This window comes from Sitophilus oryzae, unplaced genomic scaffold (assembly GCF_002938485.1).
Source record: "Sitophilus oryzae breed Bouriz unplaced genomic scaffold, Soryzae_2.0 scaffold_381_pilon_pilon, whole genome shotgun sequence".
Lineage (NCBI taxonomy): Eukaryota > Metazoa > Arthropoda > Insecta > Coleoptera > Curculionidae > Sitophilus > Sitophilus oryzae.
Window position 1 is genome coordinate 517,834 of NW_022146953.1, and position 25,901 is coordinate 543,734.

Below are 25,901 nucleotides of genomic sequence, written 5' to 3' on the forward strand. Positions count from 1 at the left end.
TTGGTAAGCTCCTGATGGACACATGCCATCGACTTCAAAAATTTATCGATAAATGGTTTTGTTACAGTTTGACTTGGATAATTTAAATATTTTTAAGTATGATTAACCATATTCCATAATAAATTTATGCCCTCGATCCCAGTATCACACTTCTTCAGCTATTGGTAAACTCCTGATGGACACATGCAATCAAGTTCAAAAATTTATCGATAATTAATTTTGTTACAGTTTAATTATGATAATTTAAGTAGTTTTTAGTGTAAATAATTGTATTTCATACGAAAATTATCCTCTCCACCTCAGCATCACACTTCTTCAGCTATTGGCAAGCTCCTGATGGACACATGCCATCGACTTCGAAAATTTATCGATAAATGTTTTTGTTACAGTTTGACTTGGATCCGTCTATATGAAATATATTTTCGGAACTTTCCAACAATAAACATGGAATCACACCCTCAAAAATCCTCTCTCCTCCATTAAAAACCTTTTAAATCTTTCTCCATTCTGTGTCTTTATCTTTCCTACTCCCCCTCAATAATGATTTTTCATATTCCAGTCACAAGTTCGTTGTCGAGTTCTTCTGCTAAAGCGAGCGCTTCTCCCAGCACCAGAAAAGGCCCTATAATTTGCTACCACCCCTCCCTTCCTTCTACACCCCTGACTATACCGTTTTCCCTGATTCTCCACCCCTGCCTGGATCGTGACGTTTCTCCTTTTGCGTGTTGTTCACTCCACCGAGTTTTGCGGCAATGGCGCCAATATTATTTCCTTTAAATGGAGAAATGAAAGCACCAAAATTTTTTTTAGAGAAAATGAAAATTGATCTACTTATTCCCATGCTGTTTTTTTAGATTTTCAGCTGTATTTTTGAAGTTTCTGAGATTTCAACAGTTTTTACAGAGCCTCTGGTTCTTGTAAGACTACAAGATTGTAAACGTGGTCCTAAAATTTTGAAAATATCAGTATTTGTAGTAAATTTTATGTATATATACACCTTTAAAGGACTAGACAGTTTGGTTTTGTGAAAAAATTAATTTCCTGAACCGTTATTTTTGGTGTATTTTTGATGATGGTTAAAACGTCCCTTACATCTATTACTGTTCACGTAAGACTACAATGGCCTATAGTTTATTATTCTTTACCTTTTAATTAGTAAATAACAGCAGTTTTAATAAAATCGCCAATTTTCATGACTATATTATGGAAAAAAGTCGAAAAAATGCCCATTGTTAGCTATTGTTTTACACATTTTCAAAGGCCTCAGAAACATAGTAAACATAGCCAGAAAATTATGAAAATTTGATCATTTGTAGGAAATTTTATGTAGATTCAGAATATATAAACGTCTTGAAGCTTAGTTACATTCGCTTAGTGAGGAAATTAATTTTTTGGGCGCTTGTTTTTTTAGCTATTTTTGATGAAGGTTAAAATGTCACCTAGATAGAACAATTATTACTGTTCTCGTTAGTGTATGGTTTAAGCTAAGTAAAAGTACTATGTTAATTCCTTTTGTGACAATTTTATTTTTTACAACATTTTGACATATCTATAATTTTTTTTCTGGGAGGGATATTAAATTACATTTTTTTATTAGAGGTAAATATTTGCAAAATTTTGTAAAAAAGAGTTAAACAAGCTTTTATTACTTCATTTTAATGATTATTCGCAAACTGGGGATACACTCACTTCTAGACTGTCATTGGAACATTCAAAAATGTTGATCCACGTATATTTTACTCTCCAAAGTGTGAATACTAATAGTTATTTGTGTAACTAATAAAAAAAGGACATATTTATTGTTGCATGAGTTTAACGCTATCATGCGGAGTGCAACAAATATGCTTTTTGTACATGTTGCACACAGCATTTTTTTACAATCGAATTGAAATTCTTATTTAAATGTTTATTAAAAAGTTTTTACAGTAATTCACAGAATAATATTACCTAACTAACAATGACACTTTTATTTTTTTTAATAAATTTTTTGAGGTCGTTTTAATTTTAATGTCGCAGTTTGAAAAATTTACTAATGTAATTGATGGACAAACTTCAGTTTCCAGTAGTCTTTTGAGTTTTATTTTCATTTCTGTTCATGTAGGTCTCGGGTTCTTGATCTTTACTTAAAACTCTTTTCTGGAGTGTTGCTGTTAGGTGTCCAGTACTCTCTGGTACTTGGTTTATCTTCCAGGATTTGACAAATTTTTGCAAAAATTTACAAATTTATTGTCTGTTTTTAGTAAATGTTTATTATATGGGTTTAAGTTTTAATCATATACCTAACGTGTTACTTTAACTATACCTATAACTTTTGTACCAAATTTAGACATTGACGACGTGTTATTCTCGACGTAGCCCAACTCTGATATTTTCCGAACACCCTGTATACATCTGGGACGCCCTGTAGAAAAAATTGGCCTATTAACTATAGCCACCAGTGATTATATAGCCTATTGCGAGATTGTTACAATGCCTTTAACAATTTCCTGCGAAGTTACACTTTATGGACCCAGAAAAGCCATAAACCCGTCACTGGTTTTATGGTTGTTTATAGGCAATATGGCGAACGACCTATTAGTACTATTAAGAGTATATTTAAGACTATTAATTGCAACGAATTGGTAAGTAATATCGATGTTTTGGAATTCTTTTCTATCCCAACATTGTAGTGTTACGTTGATTTGATACTTTGCTAAAGGTAATGTGTGAAAATAAAGTTTTATTGTACCCAGTATGGGTTTGTAGTATTATATATACCATGTAAGACAAAAAGTTTGCGATAAACAGGGTGTCCCAATATAAGTTACTATGGTTAAAATAATTTTTTCAAAATTTCGGAGAAACGGTAAGGACTATAAAAAAAGAGTTCAAATAAAAGTTGTAGAGCTTTTAATTCTACATAAAAATGGTCTCTATACTTTTTTTCTCAAATCAAAATTAACCGAGATAGAGTGACTAGAATGTAGGATGATAGTTTTTATTGACAATTTTTTTCAAAGTCCTTACCGTTTTCTCCGAAATTAAAGAAAAACACTTTATTTATATTTTCCACCCCTTCTCGGGGTGAATTAAAAAAAAATCTTAATTGGAATTTATAATTTTCCAAGCAAATTGAATAAAATTGTTAAATGTATGAATTTTTTAGCAACTTAAATTTTTTTTAAATTTCTATCATCCCCTAGCTTCTAGCCAACATATCTCGGTTAATTTTGATGTGAGCAAAAAAAGTATAGAGATCATTTTTATGTAGAATTGGATGCTCTACAAATTTTATTTGAACTTTTTTTTCTAGCCCATACCGTTTCTCCGAAATTTCGAAAAAATAATTTTATTTGCTTATTTCTCCCCTTCTCGGGGATGAATTTAAAAAAAATCTTTCGTTTTTAGATCTTTTCTTGGACTATTAAATGTATTTTCAAACTGATAGGATTTTGGAAACATAAATAAAACACAAAAATCAAAGTTTGTTATTTCATATATTTTACACATTTAGAAACATCTCCTTCGTCAATTTTTTTCTTACTATTATTTATAAATCTCGTTTTCCTGCTTTTTGCCAAACCGCCAGACAGATAAGACGCCCAATTTTCATCCTTAAATCTACTTTACATAAGGTACATGATCCGTCTGTCACATTCACTCGCACGGTTATTTTTTCCAAATTTTTCTTCATTATTTATAATTAATATATTACAAGAGGAATCACTATGGTTCATTTATTTTATTTTATTTTTTACAAAAATTATTTATAAACTCCTTTACCACGAGTCTACTGTAGTAATTTACAGGGAACGAATAGATATACAAGGTAGTCATAGAAATTAGAATAAATATTTGCTGGTTTTTTAATTTTTTATTACACACCCTGTATATTTTTTTCTAAAATTGGATTTCCTGAACAGTATATACCAATTACCAGGTTAGATTTCCGTAAATACCATATGATCGAAAAAAAAACAGCGTTAGAGACAGCTGCGAAATAACAATCGATGATAATTTTGGCGGGGTCAAGCCCTAGACGTTTTTTACTTGGCCCGTACTCTTCTTTCTTTTTTAATGGCGCTTAAAAAGGTTGTAATTTATTTTTATATTGTAGTGTAGTTTAAAATTCGATATTTTTTTTAATTTTTCGTGTTAGAGATTGTCATTTCCCAGCCGTCTTTGACACCGTTTTTTTTTCGATCATACAGTATTTTAAACTAAACCCAACAGAAAAAAAAATATCTGGAGAATTATTGTTTACTATATCTACACTTTTGACCAATGCAGTATATTTGTTTTAAAATATATGAAGACCACCCTGTATATCTTTCTTTCTTCAATGATCTACCGTTCAATAAACAAAAATATTTTGAAAAATAAAAAATAACGGAACTCATTTTTTACGAGGACTGTTCAAAAAATAAATTGTCTTGGAATGATTTAAAAAATGGTGATATTTTTGAGCAGTCCTCGTATAAATAATTGTTACTAAAATATACTTTATAGTAAGGTTTACTAAAAGAAAATAAATAATATTATAATTTAATGAAAATAAATATATTGTTTTTTTTATGTTTAAGAAAAGTTATAATAATTTTTTTGTTTTTTTTTTATATTAATAATAAAATTTGATTTTCTTTTGATATACCCTGTATAAGATATATTAAAGTATACATTTTCTACTTGTTGTTAGTACGTGGCTTGAATTTCAAGAAATATAAAATAAAAACAAGTTAACTTGAAAATTGTTTTGATTTTAATTTCAAAAAATGTGACGTTTGTTTCAAAAAAAATTGTTTTGTGAAATCCACTAAATATTAATTTTGTTTTAAATAAATTAATATCAGTATAACTTTTGTGTATTTAAAAAATTGGCTTTTAATTTTATTTTTTATTGTTTGTTGAAAAATCTTTTTTTTAACAAAATGTGTTTGATTTTTTTTACTTGTTTTTGATTCAAACGTCATATAAAAAGGAATGTCAAAAATGCACCTAACAAATATACACATATTGCACCAAAAAAAAACAATTTGAAGTAAAACTATTACGTATCTACATTTAAAACGCCTATTAAAACACAATATTTATATAGTTACGCCACTGTAGTTTGCAACATTCTTTAAATTTCGCTACTAAAACACTTAAAAACAGCACAAAATTTTGTTTAAACATAAAAAATATTGAAAATAGTCACATTATATTCATTATTCAACAAATACTTTGATTTTTTTAAAGTTTTGTGTGATTACTAGCGATATCATTCGAGAGAGCAAACATACAGGGAACATATTAACACCAACGCCACTGTATTTCACTCATTCCAGTGGCGTCACAACCTGATTTTCCTCGAACCGCGGTCACGTAAAAATGTATAGTCCATAGGCGTACGCACCACAGTTCGACAAGGGAACGAAAAGTGTTAAAATACGAGATAGAAAAAAATCAACAACGAATATACAACAAATAACATGTACACGATCACTGGTCACTGGTTTTAGTCTTTTTTCCTTGATCTTTTCTTCTTATTTCCATGTTTTTTTTCTTCTTCTGAGTTTTTTTATTCTTCTGTAATTTAGGGAACTAACAGGGGGGTGGGGGGGCATGTATTAAACGGCTGGCCATACCCTGAAACAAGAAAAAAATATATTTATTTTTAAATTCTCCACATCATTGATATTTTTAACTAATGTAGTAGATAATATACAGGGTGGTCCGAAGTGTGTGCAGATAAAAATAAGTAAACAAGTTCGTGTAAACGTATGTCCTAAAATAGTTAGTTACGGAGATACAGGGTGTAGAATATTAATTTTTATTTCGATTCTTTCCAAATAAAATCTGAAGTAACGCCAATGTTTGGATGAGAATTGGTGTCTGGGAGTTTTTTGACCAAATATTGACGTTAATTCATAAATTATTTGGAAAAAATCGAAATAAAAATGAAACCTCTACACCCTGTATCTCCGAAACTCAGCATTTTAGGACATACAAATTTTACAAACTTTTTTACTTATTTTTTTCTGTAGAATATGCTGCCGAAGTTTCCCGACTACAGTTTGGACCACCCTGTATTTTGTATCTTAAAGATACGGAGTAGTTTTCAAGAATGTAAATAATTTTCATCATCATGTTTTTGACAAAAATTGAGCTCCAGACACCGATATTAGTTTTTGTCTATCTCCTATAGAAAAGGGTGTATCCATTTAAAAGCGTCGAATTTGACCCACCCTGTACAGAGGGCAATTTACGTGCTGAAAATATAATGCTACACTTAATGTTCTGCTTGTAAACTTTGTGCTCATAATTATTTTCCATAATTTATGTAAATTCTCGCGCAGATTTAACGGTATCTCGTTGCTAAGGTCTGCACTGTTCACGATTTCGCCGTGACGGATATTTTATAGGTTTCGTACTTCCCGTGTATTTGACATTTGACATGACTGACAGTTATGAGCACGCAACGAAAATCGTTACCTATCATACTACAGTAGAATGTACAAAAAAAAGTATGACAAAAAATCAACTCTTGTGAAATTCATAATTATTTTAGGGTGTATTCAGTTTCGTACCTATCGGTTGCCTGAAAGTTTTCTTATTACGGAACACGGTTCCTGAAAAATTCGGTTATAACTGTCACCAAACTAACCAGCGCGGGAAGGCTGGTTTTTCTGGTTTTGTTTGTCAATCAATGTCATTTATGTGACAGAAATCGAGCAAATATTGGAAGTTCGAGTGAAATTCTCATTTAATTTCTAAAATTTGTAATAATATTTTGTATTTACATCCCAAAGCAATGGAGGTAGGCAGTAAAGGCAAATAAATTTCATTAACTAAATAGAATTACTTTTTAGAACCGTTTAAACTTATCATGCAGCCATTGTTTCTTAAAGTCAGGAACATTTAAAGAAAACATGAAAAACAAGACAACAAGTAATCGTGAATGTTTTGTGAGCTATAAAAAGATAAATATTGATTAGATTTGTTTATTTATTATTGATCTGTTTTAATATCGGATCTCCAAATCTTCACTTGAGCTGTCTAACGAGTTTAGCAGTTTATTAATAAAGTACTTTTCAATATTAAACTCCATTGAAAAGAAGAAGCAAACGTAAAAGCAGAGAATAGGTACATTAAAAATGTATAAAAGATAAATTTTATAATAAAGGTATTGAAATTTAGAAAACGTCAACATTTTTTCACGTTTCCAGTATTTTACCAAACCGTTCCGTATCAAACCGATGTTGTTCAGGAACCGCTCTTTACCGTAGTTTACCGGTCTGGTTTGCCTGGTTTTGCAACGGAATACAGCCTTACTCTGTTTGATACCTTCAATTTTTTGTAATCAAAGTGTGACATCGAATTTGACAATGACACAATCACATTTTTTGCTGGTATTTTAATTGTATATAGCTAGGTCATCTACCCGGTGTCTCGCAAAACCCTCGCGCTTCCCTATGTGACCGTTTCCTCTTCACTTCTTCTTCTTCTGACTTTGTTCAAACAACTTCTCGTGGCAACCTAGCAATTAGCGTGGCCGATCTCGACGTGGACGTGTGACGCTGCGGGACGAACCCGGAGCAATAATTACCCGTTATTTAATTAAAGGAAGAAACGCGCCTCCGCCCCTGGTTCGTATCGGTGATCTGCAGCACGCCACTGGCTAGATATGATGAGAGGAAACTAGTCTCTTGTTCTGATTTTTTTTGGAAATTTTTAACGTTGAATTTTGTAAAAAATAAATTATTAAATGAAGAGAGTAAGGACGGCTAAGGAACAGTGGCGTCCCAATTTTTGAAGTTATTAACCTTTTATAGGTTGATGGTCGCTAAATCGACCACTGTAACTTAACCAACTAATCAATCGCGTGGAAGTGTATTATCGCCCAGTTTGTTTGCTATGCTTATTTCTATGCGTGCTTTGGTCATTTAATCAACCATATACGTTGGCCGAACTGGCGCGAAAAGTTAAAAGTTAAGCAGTTGAATATTCGACCAGTGAGCATTAATGACACTGAGTTCGTTGTGTGTCATATAGGTAATAATTGTCGTCTAAGCATTTTCTATGCAAATTTCGTGTGATAGAAATTTAAAAATACACAAACAAAAGTATCGGCGATGTTCATTTCTTTTTATTTCGTGCACCAAATTTACTTTTTTTTAAACGACTTTAATAAAAAATCGACAACTATGCAACTATGAACCCTTCCCGGACACAAACGGTACATTGTAGAGAGATACAAGCCCTATAACATAGGATACAACATTTTAATGAACAGTGCTTTCCATAAAATCAATAAAATGAAAAATATACGAAATAATATATATCTACTGATAAAGTACCTAAATCATGAATTGATTTTTTTTTATTCGACGAAACAGACATTTTTGCATTTTTTTCGGCATATTTAATAACTTTGAACACCCTCTGCTTTGCTGGTTATCTTAAATAATTAAATTAAAAAAATACTCGCCTGTATTTTCAACAATGAAATAATCAAACCGAAGGAAATGCCCTTCGAAGCAATTTACTAATAGTAATTGTAACGAAGCCAATTAAATCGAAGAATCCGGAAGTGGTCGATTAAAGGCAGAGACGTTCGTCTCCAAAGACAGTGGCGTCCCCTTTATTTTAGAAGCTGCTGATGAATGTGATTATTTGACAAGATATGGTGCATCAACTTCGAAAATTAGAGATAAAACTCAATAAAAACCACTTTTAGCAAAAAACGACCTGTCTTTCTTGATAATTAACATAAGTTAAACAAATTAGAACAAAAATGTCCCGAAGAAAATTAACAGAAACAATTTTACAAGACCTGGTGCATCAGCTTTGTGTATTATAAAGAAAATTTGGGATAAAACTCAATAAAAACCACTTTTAGCAAAAAATGACTTGTGTTTCTTCATAATTAACATCAGATAAACAAATTAGAATAAAAATGCCTCGAAGAAGAATAATAGAAACAATTTTACAAGACCTGGTGCATCATCTTCGTATACTATAAAGAAAGTTAGAGATAACACTCAATAAAAACCACTTTTAGCAAAAAACGACCTGTTTTTCTTGATAATTAACATAAGTTAAACAAATTAGAACAAAAATGTCCCGAAGAAAATTAACAGAAACAATTTTACAAGACCTGGTGCATCAGCGTCGTATACTATAAAGAAAACTAGAGATAAAACTAAATAAAAGCCACTTTTAGCAAAAACGACATGTGTTTTTTGACAATTAACATTAGGTAAACACACTGGAATAAAAATGTCCCGAAGAAAAGTTATAGAAACAATTTTACAAGACCTGGTGCATCAGTTTTGTATACTATAAAGAAAATTAGAGATAAAACTCAATAAAAACTACTTTTATCAAAAAGCGACATGTGTTTATTGATAATTAACATTAGATAAACATAGTAGAATAAAAATGCCTCGAAGGAAAGTAATAGAAACAATTTTACAAAACTTGGTGCAACAGCTTCTTCAGTGATTTGTGTGTCTAAGCGACTCCTAATTGCGGAAATTACCTCTACAAGTCTAGAACAAGCTTTAATAAACACCTCTTCAAAGTATACTGTCTTAAAACACGAATTTGATGTGAAATAAATCCTGGATTTACTCATCCGATGGACGTTCTCAACGACAAATTTGAACAAAGAATTGAGTTTTTAAAGCAAGAAGACATCAAATTGTTGGACTATTCTCCATACAGTCCCAACGAGTTTTGTTTTTATTAAGAATAATGAATTGCGTGGTCAAAGGTTTCAGTTCCTATGGAAGATGCAGGCAGTGCCTTTAAAAACGCAATTTATGACAATTTTGAAGGTACCAACAAGCGACTGGAATAACTGCTTTCAGAATTGGTTCCAACAGATGCAAAATACATTTCTCTTCGGGGAGAATACTTCGGGGAGTTATCTACTGTTTTTTTTTTATCTCTATATATGCAGAATATAACAGGACAACCCTCGTAAATGCCTTAAAAACCCGTTTTAATACAAATACATGTTTAACAACAAAAATATCGAAATTCTCTACTCACGTTAATAGTCCAGGATTATCCGTAGGATACCAGCTGTACTGCGGGAGGTAGTTGTGCGGATGAGGGGGATGATGCGCCGCCGGATGCGCCGCGGCAGGATGCGGAGGAGGATGCGCGTGCAGCGCCTGGCCTCCCTGCACTCCTCCGCCTCCTCCTTGCTGTTGCTGAGGCTTGACGTCCCCCCAGGCACCCGGACTGGGGGCTCCCGGCTGGCCGGACACGTCCGAGCCGGGCGTGGAGCTGGGTGCGGGACTAGGGTGCTGCATGTAGCCCCCTGTAGCGGGGGAGCCGCTCGACGAACCGCCGCCGCCTGTAACAACAAGAAAAAAAGAGTTATGAAGGTGTTTTTGGGAGAAAATTATATTTTTTCGAGGTTTAAAATGACAGATTAGACTATACAGGGGGGTCCGAACTGTATTCCGGAAACTTCGGCAGCATATTATGAGTAAAAATGGTAGGGTAGGTAGAAAATCTAAAATTTTCTACCTACCCAACCCTGCTTGGATCAAGAGTAAGCTCGCTTGTTCCTAGAGGCGAAATATATTAAGTTATAGGTAACATTTTGTTTTTTTTTCTGTATATTAAACTTATTTTTTCACTACTAAATATAAGGTAATAGTACCACATACGTAATAGACTTAGTTCTACGCGAACAAGCAACTACTTTGTACAAAGTAAGTAATTAATATTATTATTATTTATTAATATATTATTTATTATATATTATTTATTAATAAAAAAGTTACGTCTACTGTAGTAATGTACTTGTTAATGGAAATGATATGTAAATGGAATTCAATTACTAATCTTTGGTAAGTAATAAGTACTTTAGCTCTTGTGAAGTTTGAACGGGTTGCCGATATCTGCTTTTTTATATTGTTGTAGTTGTTCCAAAGAAAAAAATTATCTTGAATTTTACAATCATTCCTTGACATATTTTGATTTGTCAGTTGTACGCGTTATATATGACTAAATTATTATTATTCGGTTTATGGAAATAAATATTCCGTATAACCTTTGATAATTTACTGAAATAAATATTCTAAACAGGCTTTGGACTGGTTAATTTATATTATACAGTGTGTAAAACCTAGAAATTCGGAATGACAATAGAATGAAAGACATAGGAATGCCAGGAATCAACAGAAGAATTAAGTTACTATACATATAGTACTCAATCACATTCAAATCTAGAATGCCACTTTATCTAAAGAAGAAATTTTCGACCAATGTGTACTACCTAAAATGGTTGAAATTGGTAAAATTCAATGACTAAAGAATCCAAGGACAAATAACACCCGACGATGTCCCCAAACAGTGTCGTAGCACATATTTTTCTTAACCTAGCTGTTTGAAGAGATATTTATAAACTTACGTGCATAGAAATCGGCCCACTGTGAACTTTTCGTTTTAACTGTGACTTCTAGAATCTATTTATCAGAGCAAGTAAAAAATATGAGCTGTTTCAAAGACAAATGAGCGTAAATTTACCTAGGGTACTTATCGTTTATATTCGTACCAATGGGTAAACAAAAAAAAGGTAAAAAAAGGTATTTGGGTTGTGGTGACAATAAGAATAATAAACTTGTCAAATATTGCAATTATTACCTTTGTAATCGAAATTTTCACATTGTTCTTTTATTCTTTGATTAGTTGTGTTTCATTATTTGATTAGTGTTTCAATTTAATGCATACATCACCGGAAAAGCCGCCCAAGTAATCGGTTTAATCGAAAATGGACTTCAACAGAGAGCTGTAGCTCGGCAACTACATATGACACGCGGAGCGGTTCGAAGAGCGTGTGATTATTGAAAATTTAGTTTAATTAATTGTCCATAAATAAATAAACAAATAATAACATACCTCTTAGTAATAAAAAACGATAATTTGATTCATGCGTAATTTTTAATCCAAAGAAACGAAAATACAAATTAATATCTCTAAACTCTTTTCAAAGAATATGAAATTGTCTTTCAAACAGCATGTATTTTTCCTTAATCTGACAAATAGATTCTAAAAAATGTATAGTTAACTTCAAAAGTTTGCCTTGGGCCGATTTCTATGCACGCAAGTGTATTTTTGATAAATGTTTTGACTACGCCTATGGTGTATACGGTGATGTAACAAAATGTTAACAAAAGGTACAAAACTAGTATCGACGTATAGGACACATCAAGTACATATAATATCAGAAAAATAATTATCGAATTCGATAAGAAAACGCTAAAAAGTTGGAGTGGTAACTCCTGGCTCTTTCTTATCGCTGCTGCTTTTACACTTGAAAGCTGAACAACTAATCAGCATTGTAATAAAGTTTATGCAAAGTTCACTACACTTCTTAAAGTGCCGTGCAGATTCCTGCGTAGGCGTTCATCTTTTTCTTCCTCATCAGATTGTTCTATTAACTGCAGCGACTTGGAGTGTCTGTACAATGACGAATATTTCTCAGCCAGGATAGCTACCTTCGGCTTATTCCCCTTTTGCCCCCCTCTATTTTACCCTGGAGAATCAGACGCTGAAAGTGATAGCGTTCTCCACGTAGTATGTATCCCAAAAAGGCTATTTTCCTCTTCTTGATGATTTCGAAGAGTTCACGTTGTTCCAGACCAGCTCTTCTGAGAATGTCTTCATTCCTCACACGGTCGACCCAGGGTACCCTTAGCATTCGTCGTAGGGTCCACATTTCGAAGGCTTCAATTCGGTTTATTGTTGCTTCAGTGTCCATGCTTCCACACCATATAACAAAACGGACCAGACAGCACTTCACCATTCTGTATCTAAGGCCGAAGTTCAAGTTCCTATCTGCGAGAAATCTTCGCAGTCTCTCTCAGAAAAGTAGAATAGTAGTTGCTTGTTCGATCCTGCATTTGATCTCCTAATCTGGATCCCACGTTTCGTTAACCATGCATCCCAAATATTTAAATTGTGTGACCTGCTTGATGACCTCTCCATTTAATTATATTCTGGTGTTCGGAATATTGTTTCTGCTAACAGCCATAAATTTAGTTCACTACACACAAACTATTAAATCGCTAAAATTATCGCTGGTGACCAAATGATGACTCATTGTTTGCCATCAAAAGAATGACCTCTAAGGTCACAAATTCTGCTGCAGCCGGTATATGGGCCTTACATGTCCTTACAATCTTTAATCATTGATAAAATTGGAATGGTTCTCTCTTTTGACAGGTGATGATACATGCGCAATAGCGTCTTCAATTATAATTAGTGGTAAAATTTAAAAGTTTTTTAACTATTTTTACTAATTGAAAAGTACAGTCAATAATTTTAACGTTCTGAGTTCTGAATGATTACATTAAAATCAGAGGAACAAACTTCTACGGTAATTGAAACCATTAATTTTGAGATTCTAAATAAAGTTTTAACCTCAAATTTTGCCGGAAGGTGCAATATTGGGTCTTAGACTACAAAATATAGAGCAGAGAAAGTATATTTTACCTTCCAATTTAATCCTACCTTGCATCATATTCTGGCTCTGCTGTCCGGGACTTGAGGGGGCCATGGTACCGTTGCCCCCCAATAATCCGGCGTGAGCTGCACCATTGCCGTTGTTGTTGGGACCTCCCGTAACCTGAGCTGCCTTCATCATTTTTTTGTACTTGCTCCGTCGGTTCTGGAACCATATTTTCACCTGAAAATGATCAAAAATAACGAAACTTTAGGAAATGTGAAGGTTATTAAAGAAAAATCCTATAAATACTGAATTTTTCAAAATTTTCTGATTTTGTTTAGTATTTTTATAAGAGATTTGGAAAATATTAACTCTTTAGAAAACGACCAAAAACAAGGTTCAGAACCATTAATTTTCTCACAGAACCAAGGTATCTAAGCCTTTAACGGTGTATATATTATGAATCTACATAAAATTTCCTAAAAATGTTGATATTTTCATAATTTTAGGACTATGTTTACTATTTTTCTAAAGCCTTTGAAAATGAGTAAAAAATAGACCAAAAACAAGGGCTCAGAAAATTAATTTTCTCACAAAACCACGGTATCTAATCCTTTAACGGTGCATATATTCTGAATCTACATAAAATTTCCTACAAATGATAATATCTTCATAATTTTAGGACTATGTTCTAAAGCCTTTGAAAATGAATAAAAAATAGACCAAAAACAAGGGTTCAGAAAATTAATTTTCTCACAAAATCAAGATATCTAAACCTTTAAAGATGTATATATTCTGAATCTACATAAAATTTCCTACAAATACTGATATTTCCCTAATTTTAGGACTATGTTTATTATTTTTCTAAGGTCTTTGAAAATGAGTAAAAAATAGACCAAAAACAAAGGTTCAGAAAATTAATTTTCTCACAAAACCGAGGTATCTAATCCTTTAAAGGTGCATATATTCTGAGTCTGCATAAAATTTGTTACAAATACTGATATTTTCATAATTTTAGTACTGTGTTTACTATTTTTGTAAGGCGTTTGAAAATGAGTACAAAATAGACCAAAAACAAGGGTTCAGAAAATTAATTTTCTCACAAAATCAAGATATCTAAACTTTTAAAGATGTATATATTCTGAATCTACATAAAATTTCCTATAAATACTGATATCTCCATAATTTTAGGACTATGTTTATTATTTTTCTAAGGTCTTTGAAAATGAGTAAAAAATAGACCAAAAACAAAGGTTCAGAAAATTAATTTTCTCACAAAACCGAGGTATCTAATCGTTTAAAGGTGCATATATTCTGAGTCTGCATAAAATTTCCTACAAATACTGATATTTTCATAATTTTAGTAGTGTGTTTACTATTTTTGTAAGGCGTTTGAAAATGAGTACAAAATAGACCACAAACAAGGGTTCAGAAAATTAATTTTCTCACAAAATCAAGATTTCTAAACCTTTAAAGATGTATATATTCTGAATCTACATAAAATTTTCTACAAATACTGATATTTACATAATTTTAGGACTATGTTTATTATTTTTCTAAGGTCTTTGAAAATGAGTAAAAAATAAACCAAAAACAAAGGTTCAGAAAATTAATTTTCTCACAAAACGAAGATGTCTAAACCTTTAAAGATGTATATATTCTGAATATACATAAAATTTACTATAAATAATGAAATTTTAATAATTTTATAACTGTGTTTACTATTTTTGTAAAGCCTTTGAAAATGAGTAAAAAATAGACCAAAAACAAGGATTCAGAAAATTAATATTCTCACAAAACCAAAGCATCTAATCCTTTAAAGGTGTATATATTCTGAATCTACATAAAATTTCCTACAAATACTGAAATATTAACAATTTTATAACTGTGTTTACTAGTTTTCTAAGGCTTTTGAAAATGAATAAAAAATAGTAAAAAATGGACATTTTTTTCATACATAACAGTAATCAGTCTTGCAGATCTATAGAACTATCTTGGCCTATAGCCAATACCAAGACCAAGACCGCAAGACCAAGATCAGTCTCGCACCCCCTCATCTCTTGACTGTAATAAAGTTAAAACCCAATAATGAAAACAAATGTTGTTTGCTCTACACTGAGAGCGTAAAAATCAAAATTTTACTGACTTTTGTCGAAAAAAAAAATATAACCCGTCTGAGTCACTGACTTGCCTTCCAACTGGTCCTATCGTCTACGACCCACCTTAACTTTCATCAAAAGTAAAACGGAAGCAGCAACTGTTCAGCGTACGGACATATAAATTCTCAATTTCGATATTTTGCTATAATACGTACATACATATAAAACGAGCACAAGAAAGCCGTTGTCACCTGGCCGAAGAATTCCTATATAAATTTTATTTATTTATTTTGCTCTATCTATAAATAAAACGGAATAATTTTATATATAACGAAGTCCCGTTCCTATTAGGCATTATCGCAAAGTAACTAACTGAATTTATTAGCCTGTGGCGGCGCCACTGTATCCGCTAGCTTGTCGGCCGCCGCTTTGACAGATGACAAGTGACAGTTTCCAGAGATGGTTTTTTAATTGACGTAAACGATTTTAACTAGGTATATGCGAGAGCGCCGGGCTATTTCAAGTTATTCATTATTATTAACTTTGCTGTTGTCAGTTGGAGTTTAGAGATACAATAATTTATTTCCTGTTGATTTTTATGGGATTTTAATTTAATGAAATTTAATCAGAATAATTCGATGATATTGACTATATTTTAATAATTTCTTGGTCAAAGAGCTGCCGACAGAATTTTAATATCTGCATAATGATAACATTCCGGCATAATGTACTAAAAATATATAGGGTATTTAAAATTAACTTTTTTTCCGTAGCAACTCTTAAAATTGCCTTGTATCTATCAAAAATAATAAGTAGATAAAATAATACTTTAACAGCGAGGATAGGATAAAAACTTTATTTCTTCTCGCACGTTTTTTAATTGCTTCCATTTTTGAAAATGTTTCTATTCCCTTTCATAAGTTATTCAGGATTTAAATGGAAGTAGTTTGGATATGGCGTTTGTCACCTCAGCCTGAATATCTGTTGGTAATTTACTTATTTCGTTTTGAGCCATTTCTGGATCCAATTCAATCAGCAATCGAGACGAAAGAGAATTAAAAAATATTTACTCCAAACTGACATTGTTTTATAAACGACGATAAATTACCATTTTATCGTCTAGTATAAAAAATAACTATTTTTTGTCTAGAACCAGGGGCGGATACAGGAATTTATTTTAGGGGGGGCCCGGGATATTTTTTAGGGGGGGGCCCAAATAAAAAGTAATGTAGAATATGCTTATTAGAGCGCCATTTTTAACCCAAAAGCCTAATAATTAACCCAATTTATAGATTTTAGGAGAGGCCTTGGCCCCATGGGCCCCCCCTCTGTATCCGCCACTGTCTAGAACACATAACAATACTACCAACTGATCAATATTATTTATTTTAAAGAGGTTGAATTATAAGAATCTCTTTCCATTGGACTATCGGACATTCTTTATGCCGCTTATGCCTTTAAAGATAATAATTTTACGGGCACCTGAATTATTAACGGCATTTCGCCGAGGAGAGGCACATTTATATGATTTTTTTATTGCGGCGCATTTTTTCCGGAGCGCGGCGCTGTCTAACGTTCCTCCTCCGTGACTTTAACGATTCGCGTGAGAAACTGCGCCGGTTTTATGTCGCCGATTTTACTGCCCTATAAAACGACGTTATTCCATCCATTATGCCTAGCCGAGCGCAAGGCACTTCATATTTTCCGCTTTTTTCTCTAATTTTTCATCGAATATCAACACTGAAAATAACACTGTTACGTACAACTTCTATTGTTTCTATTTTCGGATTTATGTCATTGCAGTAACAGTACAGGCTCCTTGATATCAAACAAAGGAGGATGTGACGCAGAAATCAAGAGAAGACTGTGTATAGCACGCAATTCCATGACCAAACTCAATAAAATATGGAAAGATTCAGCCATTTCAATTAGCAACAAACTCAGACTACTAGGAGCCCTTATTTTCCCCATTGCCACTTATGCCTCAGAGACCTGGACATTGAAGTTGGCAATGAAACGAAAAATCGTTGCTTTTGAAATTTATTTATTTATTTATCGTATGGCTCATATACATGCAAGAAAACCAGACACTTAAACATAGACATAAAATAAACTACAATGTAAATGAAAACATTACAATGTAAATATAAAAAAAAACAAGTATAATATAAAAAGACAACATAAAAAACGTATTTACGAACACTATATATTAACATCTAGATGCCCTATCCATTCCAAAGCTGATGGAGAAGCCTCCAGAAAGTCCCTCCAGTCTTCACCATAAGCGCGTAGGTTGCACTCTCTAGTTATGTGATGGATGGTTTGGTGAGGGGATCCGCAATCACATTCTGGAGAAGGTATTTTTCCCCACGGTGTCTGGCAATAGTTATGTTTGAACCAGGAATATAGGTGCGCATCGGCCATTTCTCTCCATAACTGAAGCCACTGTTCTCGAGAATTGTAGTTACTGCTTTTTAGTTGTTCAGCTGTTCGCAAAGGTGGATTCCTCGACTTAAGTCTATTCACCTGTAAAGCAGGAAGTGTTTCATGAACAGGTAGCGTTGGGGTAGCTATTATTTTATCAAATTCTCTAAGAAGAGCCTCGTTTCTGCGTAGATTTGGAGGTAGGATGTTACTCAGAACTGGAAGCCAGTAACTAGGTGTGCATCTGATTGTCCCTGTAATCAGCCGCATGGTGTTGTTCAGCTGTCTGTCTACGAGATTTGTGTGGTGGCTATTCAACCACAGGGGTGCACAATACTCTGCCACACTGAATACCAGACCAAGGGCGGAGATCCGAAGTATTGTTGCTTTTGCACCCCACGAAGTACCACAAAGTTTTTGTATAATGTTGTTTCGTGTTCTGATTTTCCCAGCAACATTTTCTAGGTGTTTTCTTCGAAATGAGAGTGTACGGTCTAGAGTAATCCCCAGATATTTTGGATATTTGTTATTACTCAGAGTGGTGCTACCAAACTGGACGCTTATTTCAGTATTCGCCAGCTTGTTATTAAGATGGAAGGTAGCCACTTCTGTCTTATTTGCACTGGGTTGAAGTCTCCATTTTATAAAATAGGCATTCAAGGATGCGAGATCCTTTGTAAGCGTTTCTTGGGTTTGATATAGCGACTCATGTTCCGTTGCTATGGCTATATCGTCTGCGTAACAAAATTTTCTAGATTGCGTATCTGGTAGGTCAGAGATGTATAAGTTGAATAAGAGAGGGGCGAAAGATTGCTTTTGAAATGTGGTGTTATAGACGGATGCTGCGAATACCGTACAAACATTTCAATACTCGAACAACTGAATATCGAATCTAGACTGTCGATATCAATCAATCATACTTAAGATTCTTTGGCCACATATCCAGGAACACTAATGGCCTAGAAAAACTAATTGTGGAGGGACAAGCGAATGGGAAACGTCCTATAGAGGGAGATCTCCAAAGCGTTCTTCTTCTTCCTGTGCCTTGTGCTTAGCCGCACGTTGGCGATTGCCTGTACTCTTCATACAATGTGTAGACTGCCGTTTTCGGCTCTTCGAAATATGGTGGCTGCGTCGCTGATGTTACACCAATCCCGTATGTTTCTTAGCCAGAAAAGTTGTTTTCTTCCTGGGCCTCGCCGTCCCTCTATTTTTCCTTGTAGAATCAGCTTAGAATGTAATATTTGTCTCCTCTAAGGATATGTCCGAGGTATGAGACTTTCCTTTCTTTAATATGATGAGGAAGAAAAAAGACGAACGCCTACTTACTTTAATCGCTTTTAATGCTGCTTCCTATATCTTTTCAAAAAGTCTAGGACTTATATCGATTTTTGGCAATTTCAGGATATCATAAATCAATATTATACCTTATTCATTTTTATTCATTTAAAAAATTGCCCTGTGCTAAATACTAGAATTAATAAATATTTAGTTTTCGTCGTAAAGCCGACCATATATGCAGATAAACCAAGAAGACATCAAACACAAACACAGAAAGTTAGAAAAGTATATCAATAATTCCACTTAATATGTAGACTAAAACCAAACAAAATTATATTAAAAATACATTTTTAGCTGTTTTTGGTATCGGCATTGTATCTAGGTAGTACTCGTTAATTTTTCCTTTAATCTGTTTTGCATTTCCACGATTTCACGTCAACCATAAAACGGAACAAAGGCTATGGTACTATGTAACACATTTTTTCCCATATAAATACAGCCGATTCAAGGTCTACCAGCGAAAAACCCAGATGTCCCATTCAGACGAAATAACACAGAGGAGAAAAAATAATAAAAACATTTTTCTACTTAATACTTAATTTAAAGAATCTGATTTAGAAAATGTGATCGAATGTTTACTAAAGTTTCATTGACAAGAAATTTATAAAATATAGTTGTTCAGGGTAATTAATCATATTTCTTTGAGATATTATTGAGAAATAATTGCGAAAATCCCTCGGAACTGTCGCACACGCGGGTATAGATCAGGTGGATATGGAGGCAGCCTCGGCAGCCTCCAAAAGCTAGCAGAAAATCACGAAGGAAACGTTACAAGGTCTTGCAGCGAGAAGCAGTGTTCGTAACATTGGCGTACATGAAGATATTTCTTATAAATCAAATATAGGTTTTTTATTTTTATTATATCAGGATCTCTACTACAAGAAATCAACAGAATAACTAAGTTAGAATGGAAGAAACTCAATCATGTTCAAATCTAGAATGCCACTTTGTTGCCAGAATCGAAGGATTTCCTTCAATATGAAGGATTTTACAGTCAAATTTCCTTGATTGAAGGGCTGAAGGATTTTTATCCAAAAAGAAGACAATATGAAGATTTCTGGCAGTTTTCCACAATAAAAATTGTTAAAATATATGTAGAAGGAGCATTTATAGTTTTTCCTACATTGGTTTTTCACTTCAACGATCTTTAATTAAGGATGCCTCGGTTTTAAGCAATGTTGCTGTCAAAAAGTTCGCAGTTCGAAAGATTTTAATATTTAACAAAAAATTAATAGATACATTTTTATCTTTCAATACGTATTATTACACAAATGCCATAACTAAACCAAAGTTGTTGATGTTGAAAAGAAGTGAATAAGTAAACGGAAAACATATCTGGTAAGTCAGCTGGTCATGGCGTCTTGCACGATTAATTTTTTGTGATTTTTCACAAGATTTGGATTTTTTTGTGAAGCTGAAGGAATATGAAGGCTTTTAAGACTCCTCGAAGAAATTCTTGTTGAAAATGGGTGAATAAGATATATGCATTCACTAAAAATGTCTTCTCGTGTCCATTATTAGTTTTTATTTTAGTTTCAATGCTACTTTCTTTTGAATGTATCTGTATAAAGAAAAAAAATCTTCTATTTTAGCCATTTTTCTAAAATTTTCCTAATACAGTTTCCTGCGTACGACTCTGCCTATATCCCTTTCACTCGTACACCTTATCCCTCAGAGTTTCTCCTTGTCTATCTCACGTTATAAGCCCCGTGGCTTAAAAATGAACGCAGAGTTGAAGAGCATGGACTGAGTAGGAATGACTGACGGGTCTTCAGGGGACGTCTTGAGTCGTGTGGTCGTCAAGAGATCCACAGGACCGGATTCAGGATAATTTCAAGCAAGATTATGAACATTTTCTCAATATATAATGTATTAGAAAAAATAACTTTAACTTAATCAATCTTGTGCGTTCCATTCCATGAGCAACATTTTTCAAAATAATGTTTATTTCATAGTTGGCATGAAAAAGGTAACTGATGATTTTTATATGTAATCGAATTTCATCGCTCATCATTTCCAAGCCAACTCTGACTGTATTTTGTCATACGTACTTAATTCACAAGAATTTGATGATTAAATACATATATCTTAATAAAGTATATATATACAATAGTATTATATATATATATATATATATATATATATATATATATATATATATATATATATATATATATATATATATATATATATATATATATATATATATATATATACTATGTATATATATATATATATATATATATATATATATATATATATATATATATATATATATATATATATATATATATATATATATATATATATATATATATATATATATATATATATAGAAATATATTTATTCAGATATCATTTTAGGTAAAAATTATGGTAAAAAATATTAGCTTATAATTTCTTATTTATTTATTTATTACTTACTAATTATAGTATTTTTATTTTCATCTTTACATTCAAGTTACAATATTACAATTCGTTTATATTTTATTTGTTTACATATTTTAATAAGTTTACAATTATCTATTCCTGTACTTTATTCTCATTCAAACCAATAAATTTATTTATTTACCAGATTTTATTGTTTTTTTAATTAATAGGTAATGGTAATAATAAAATTATATTTAAAATTTCTATTTTAATAATGACAAAGCAGAAAAAAATAAAGTTTAGAAAATTGTCAGGAAATTGTAGAGAGAAACAAGTCCTATAACATAGGATGCAACATTTTAATGAACAGTGCTTTCCATAAAATCAATAAAATGAAAAATAATGAAATAATATACATGTTCTGATTTCTTTCGAAAATTGACAACTATGAAAATATGAACCCTTCCTGGACACAAACGGTACATTGTGAGACAGGAAATTGTAGAGAGAAACAAGCCCTATAACATAGGATACAACATTTTAATGAACAGTGCTTTCCATAAAATCAATAAAATGAAAAATATACGAAATAAAATAAATGTACCGATTTCTTTCGAAAATCGACATCTATGAAAATATGAACCCTTCCTGGACACAAACAAAAATTAAATATTTTATTTTGTAGATTTTCTTGCAGTGACGAAATACCCATATAGGATTTTTTGGAGATATGAATCCGCCACATAGGTATAGACATTTTTTAAAGGATCTTTAATTGTCACGTTCTCATTCAAACGTTCTCATTTAAAAAACACAGGGAAGCTACCAGCTCTTTGCTTCGACTGTTTAAATGCTTCGGCATATTTTTAACACACAATTTCAAGAAATGCAATACAGAAACTCGAAAATTCAGTTCTTAAAAGAACTATTTGTGCTTGAAAGTGCAATTTAAAAAAAAAGACTATGAAAACAGGCAAAAAAACGAGAATTACTCACAAAGATTCAACAACAACACGATATTACACAAAATAATGACAACTAGGATAACTGTCAAATAATAAAGGACAACATTGCTGATCACGGCGCAATGTGACCAATATAGCCATAATAAAATTCGGTTTAAACTAATTTTTGCAGCTTTAATCTAAATAAAATATCTGCTACAATCATTTGCTCTGTAAAGTAAACTCGGTATCTTAAATTATAGAACAAATTTAAACATTCTTGCCAAAATTTCATTTAGTCAGGTTCAGAGGCTTTAGTGTCAATGTCAATATGATTGATGACTTGCATTGGAAAATGTTTTGCGATTACGATATATCAGTATTTTTCACGACACTCTCCAAAAAAATACTATTTATTAATATTACGCTCTATAAGTCCGGCCCTGTATATGATATTTTATGTTTTTTCTTCCTTTTTTAACGTTCTTTTTTCATTCTCGTCCCGCTCCAATAATCTCCGCCTAGGAAACTTGACAGCGTCGCATTTTCAGGAAATTGCAATTTTCGCCACACGCTCTGTTTTGATACGATTACTTTGACGCCATATTTAATTAGTACCACCGGTGCCAAGAAGAAATCTTCCCGGTGAAGAACGCCAACGGAAGAGAAAGAGGTACTCTCGGCTATACATCTCAGAGAATCTTGATTTTTTTCTCATTTTTTATTATTTTTTTTTGTTTCGACTGTCTTGTTCTTTTTTTTCTCTTGTTATTTCTCTCCTGTGTGCCTGTAGTAACGGGGATGCATTATGCATAAGCCATGTTGCCAGTTTGTACAAATATCTTTTTTAAATCTAAATGTAGATTATATAGAAGGGGGAAAGTTACTATAACCTTTTTTTAAGTTATAACTCATCATACCGTCACAGAGCTTTACGTCTTTATACGTCATTTTTAAAATCAAAATGATCTAAGGTTGTATTCCGTTGCTTACCTTGGTTATGGTTTTATGTTCCGTTTCTATCGGTTTCCTGAAAGTTTTCTTATTACGTAACACGGTTCCTGAAAAATTCGGTTATAACTGTCACCAAACTAACCAGCGCGAGAAAGCTGGTTTTTCTGGTTTTGTTTGTCAATCAATGTCATTTATGTGACAGAAATCAAGCAAATATTGGAAGTTCGAGTGAAATTCTCATTTAATTTCTAAAGTAAAGGTAAATAAATTTCATTAACTAAATAGAATGACTTTTCAGGACCATTTAAACTTATCATGCAGCCATTGTTTCTTAAAGTCAGGAACATTTAAAGAAAACATGAAAAACAAGACAACAAGTAATCGTGAATGTTTTGTAAGCTATAAAACTATAAATATTGATTAGATTTGTTTATTTATTATTGATCTATTTTAATATTGAACCTGCAAATCTTCACTTGAGCTCTCTAACGAGTTTAACAGTTTATTAATAAAGTACTTTTCAATATTAAACTCCATTGAAAAGAAGGAGCAAACGTAAAAGCAGAGAATAGGTAGGTACAGCTGGTTCCAAAAAAAATGAATACTTTTTACGACTCTTTACACATTTTTTAGAATATTTGGGCAGTGTATATTTATGTGTCAAGTATTTTGACATGTTAAGGTTATTGTGACATTGTATAAAACAACTTTGCTTTTGACAAAGTTGCAAATAAATTTTTCAGAACGTCAGTATGACATGAGTAGAGAAATCGGGGACTGGTATCATAGAATATACTGCCCGAAATAATAAAAATATGTTTTAAATCGTATTCAATTTTATTGGAACCAGCTGTACATTAAAAATACGTAAAAGATAAATTTTATAATAAAGGTATTGAAATTTAGAAAACGTCAACATTTGACGTTTCCAGTATTTTACCAAACCGTTCCGTATCAAACCGATGTTTTTCAGGAACCGCTCTTTCCCGTAGTTTATCGGTCTGGTTCGCCTGGTTTTACAACGGAATACAACCTAAAATCAATACTACAACCCTCAAAAACTATTACACTTATTGTTAGAGAAACATTGTATAGAATATAAATATTTTTCTTAGATTCAAAGATTAAAAAATCAATCTGGCAACAATCCCGACTGACGGTCTTTTTCAAAAGCAAACACAATGCATCGATGCATCATCTATCTCTTTCTTGCGTGTTTATTTGCATTTAATAAAATCACAACGCGAATATAGGTACTAGCGGCGAGGTAAAAAATGCCAGAGCCGATACAAGGAAGTGGTACCCGGGTCTACGCTATGCAGATAGATAGAGATATACTAGGTACCTACCATTGGGTACGTAACACGACGTAGGAACCTTGAACGTTTAAGCTGCTACAAGCAGGGATGGGTTGATTTATTTTTTATCCAACAACCACTACTTATACAGACATTACTCAAATGTATGCATATAATAGTTATTAATGATACAAGTTCGCTACGAACATCATAATGAAACGCGTGTAACGTTTCATTAAAAAGTTCGTATTGATGATCCAAAGAGATTTGATTTAATTGAAAATATCAGAGATATCCTCATAAAAATTAAAATTCAAAATTATCAGGTGCCTATATTAGTCGACGCCGCGCCGTGGTAACCGTGCTTGTTGATTGTTTCCATTTTGACTTTGACAACTCAATTATTGAAGTTCAATTTTGTGTTAAACGTTCAGTTTTAGCAAAAAGCAAAAAATAATATTAATATGGGTGATTCTGATTCTGAAAGTGTCCCTCCGGATATCGAAGGCATTGAAGTCGATTCCCTACTTCCAGAAAAATCAAGACAAACGTACGAGCAAGCCTATGTAAAACTTGAAGATTGGTGTAAAGGGAAAGGGATCAAGAATAGTAGTAACGAAAAGGTTCTCCTGGCATATTTTGAACATCTTTCAAAACATCGGAAGGCTTCCTCACTTTGGGTATATTATTCCATGCTACGTTCAGTTATATCAGTGAAGAAAAATACAGATATTATTAAGTACGTCCATTTAATTGCATTTCTAAAAAGAAAATCGGAAGGATTTCGGTCGGAACTGGAACACATAACTCGTTTTTTTGTTGGAAGCCTTTACAATAAATAAACGTATTTAGGTATATTTTTTTGCTTGTTTCTTATTTTAAAATTTCGTTCGTATTATGAATGAATTCATAATACGAACTTATTTTTATCTGCAGAATATGCTGCTGAAGTTTCCGGAATACAGTTCGGACCACCCTGTATATTGGCAAGAGTTTCTCTAGATTATTGTGTAATATATTATACTTTTTAAACTACAAGGCA

The 25,901-nt window shown here is 32.4% G+C and overlaps 1 protein-coding gene across 2 annotated transcripts in view; it reads right to left on the minus strand.

Annotated features, from left to right (window-relative positions):
• Positions 1 to 5,530: 5,530 nt before the first annotated feature.
• Positions 5,531 to 25,901, minus strand: part of LOC115885364 (homeotic protein distal-less-like) — a 96,259-nt gene continuing 75,888 nt past the window's right edge. Inside the window, exons 3-5 of one of the 2 annotated variants that reach the window (XM_030904261.1) lie at positions 13,495 to 13,669; positions 10,018 to 10,327; positions 5,531 to 5,607 (exon numbers count right to left, since the gene is read on the minus strand). In XM_030904261.1, coding sequence (XP_030760121.1) covers positions 5,589 to 5,607; positions 10,018 to 10,327; positions 13,495 to 13,669 — 504 coding nt within the window. In that variant the 3' untranslated portion in view covers positions 5,531 to 5,588. Of the gene's footprint in view, positions 5,608 to 10,017; positions 10,328 to 13,476; positions 13,670 to 25,901 lie in introns of both variants that reach the window. The other variant, XM_030904260.1, reaches the window with a different exon arrangement.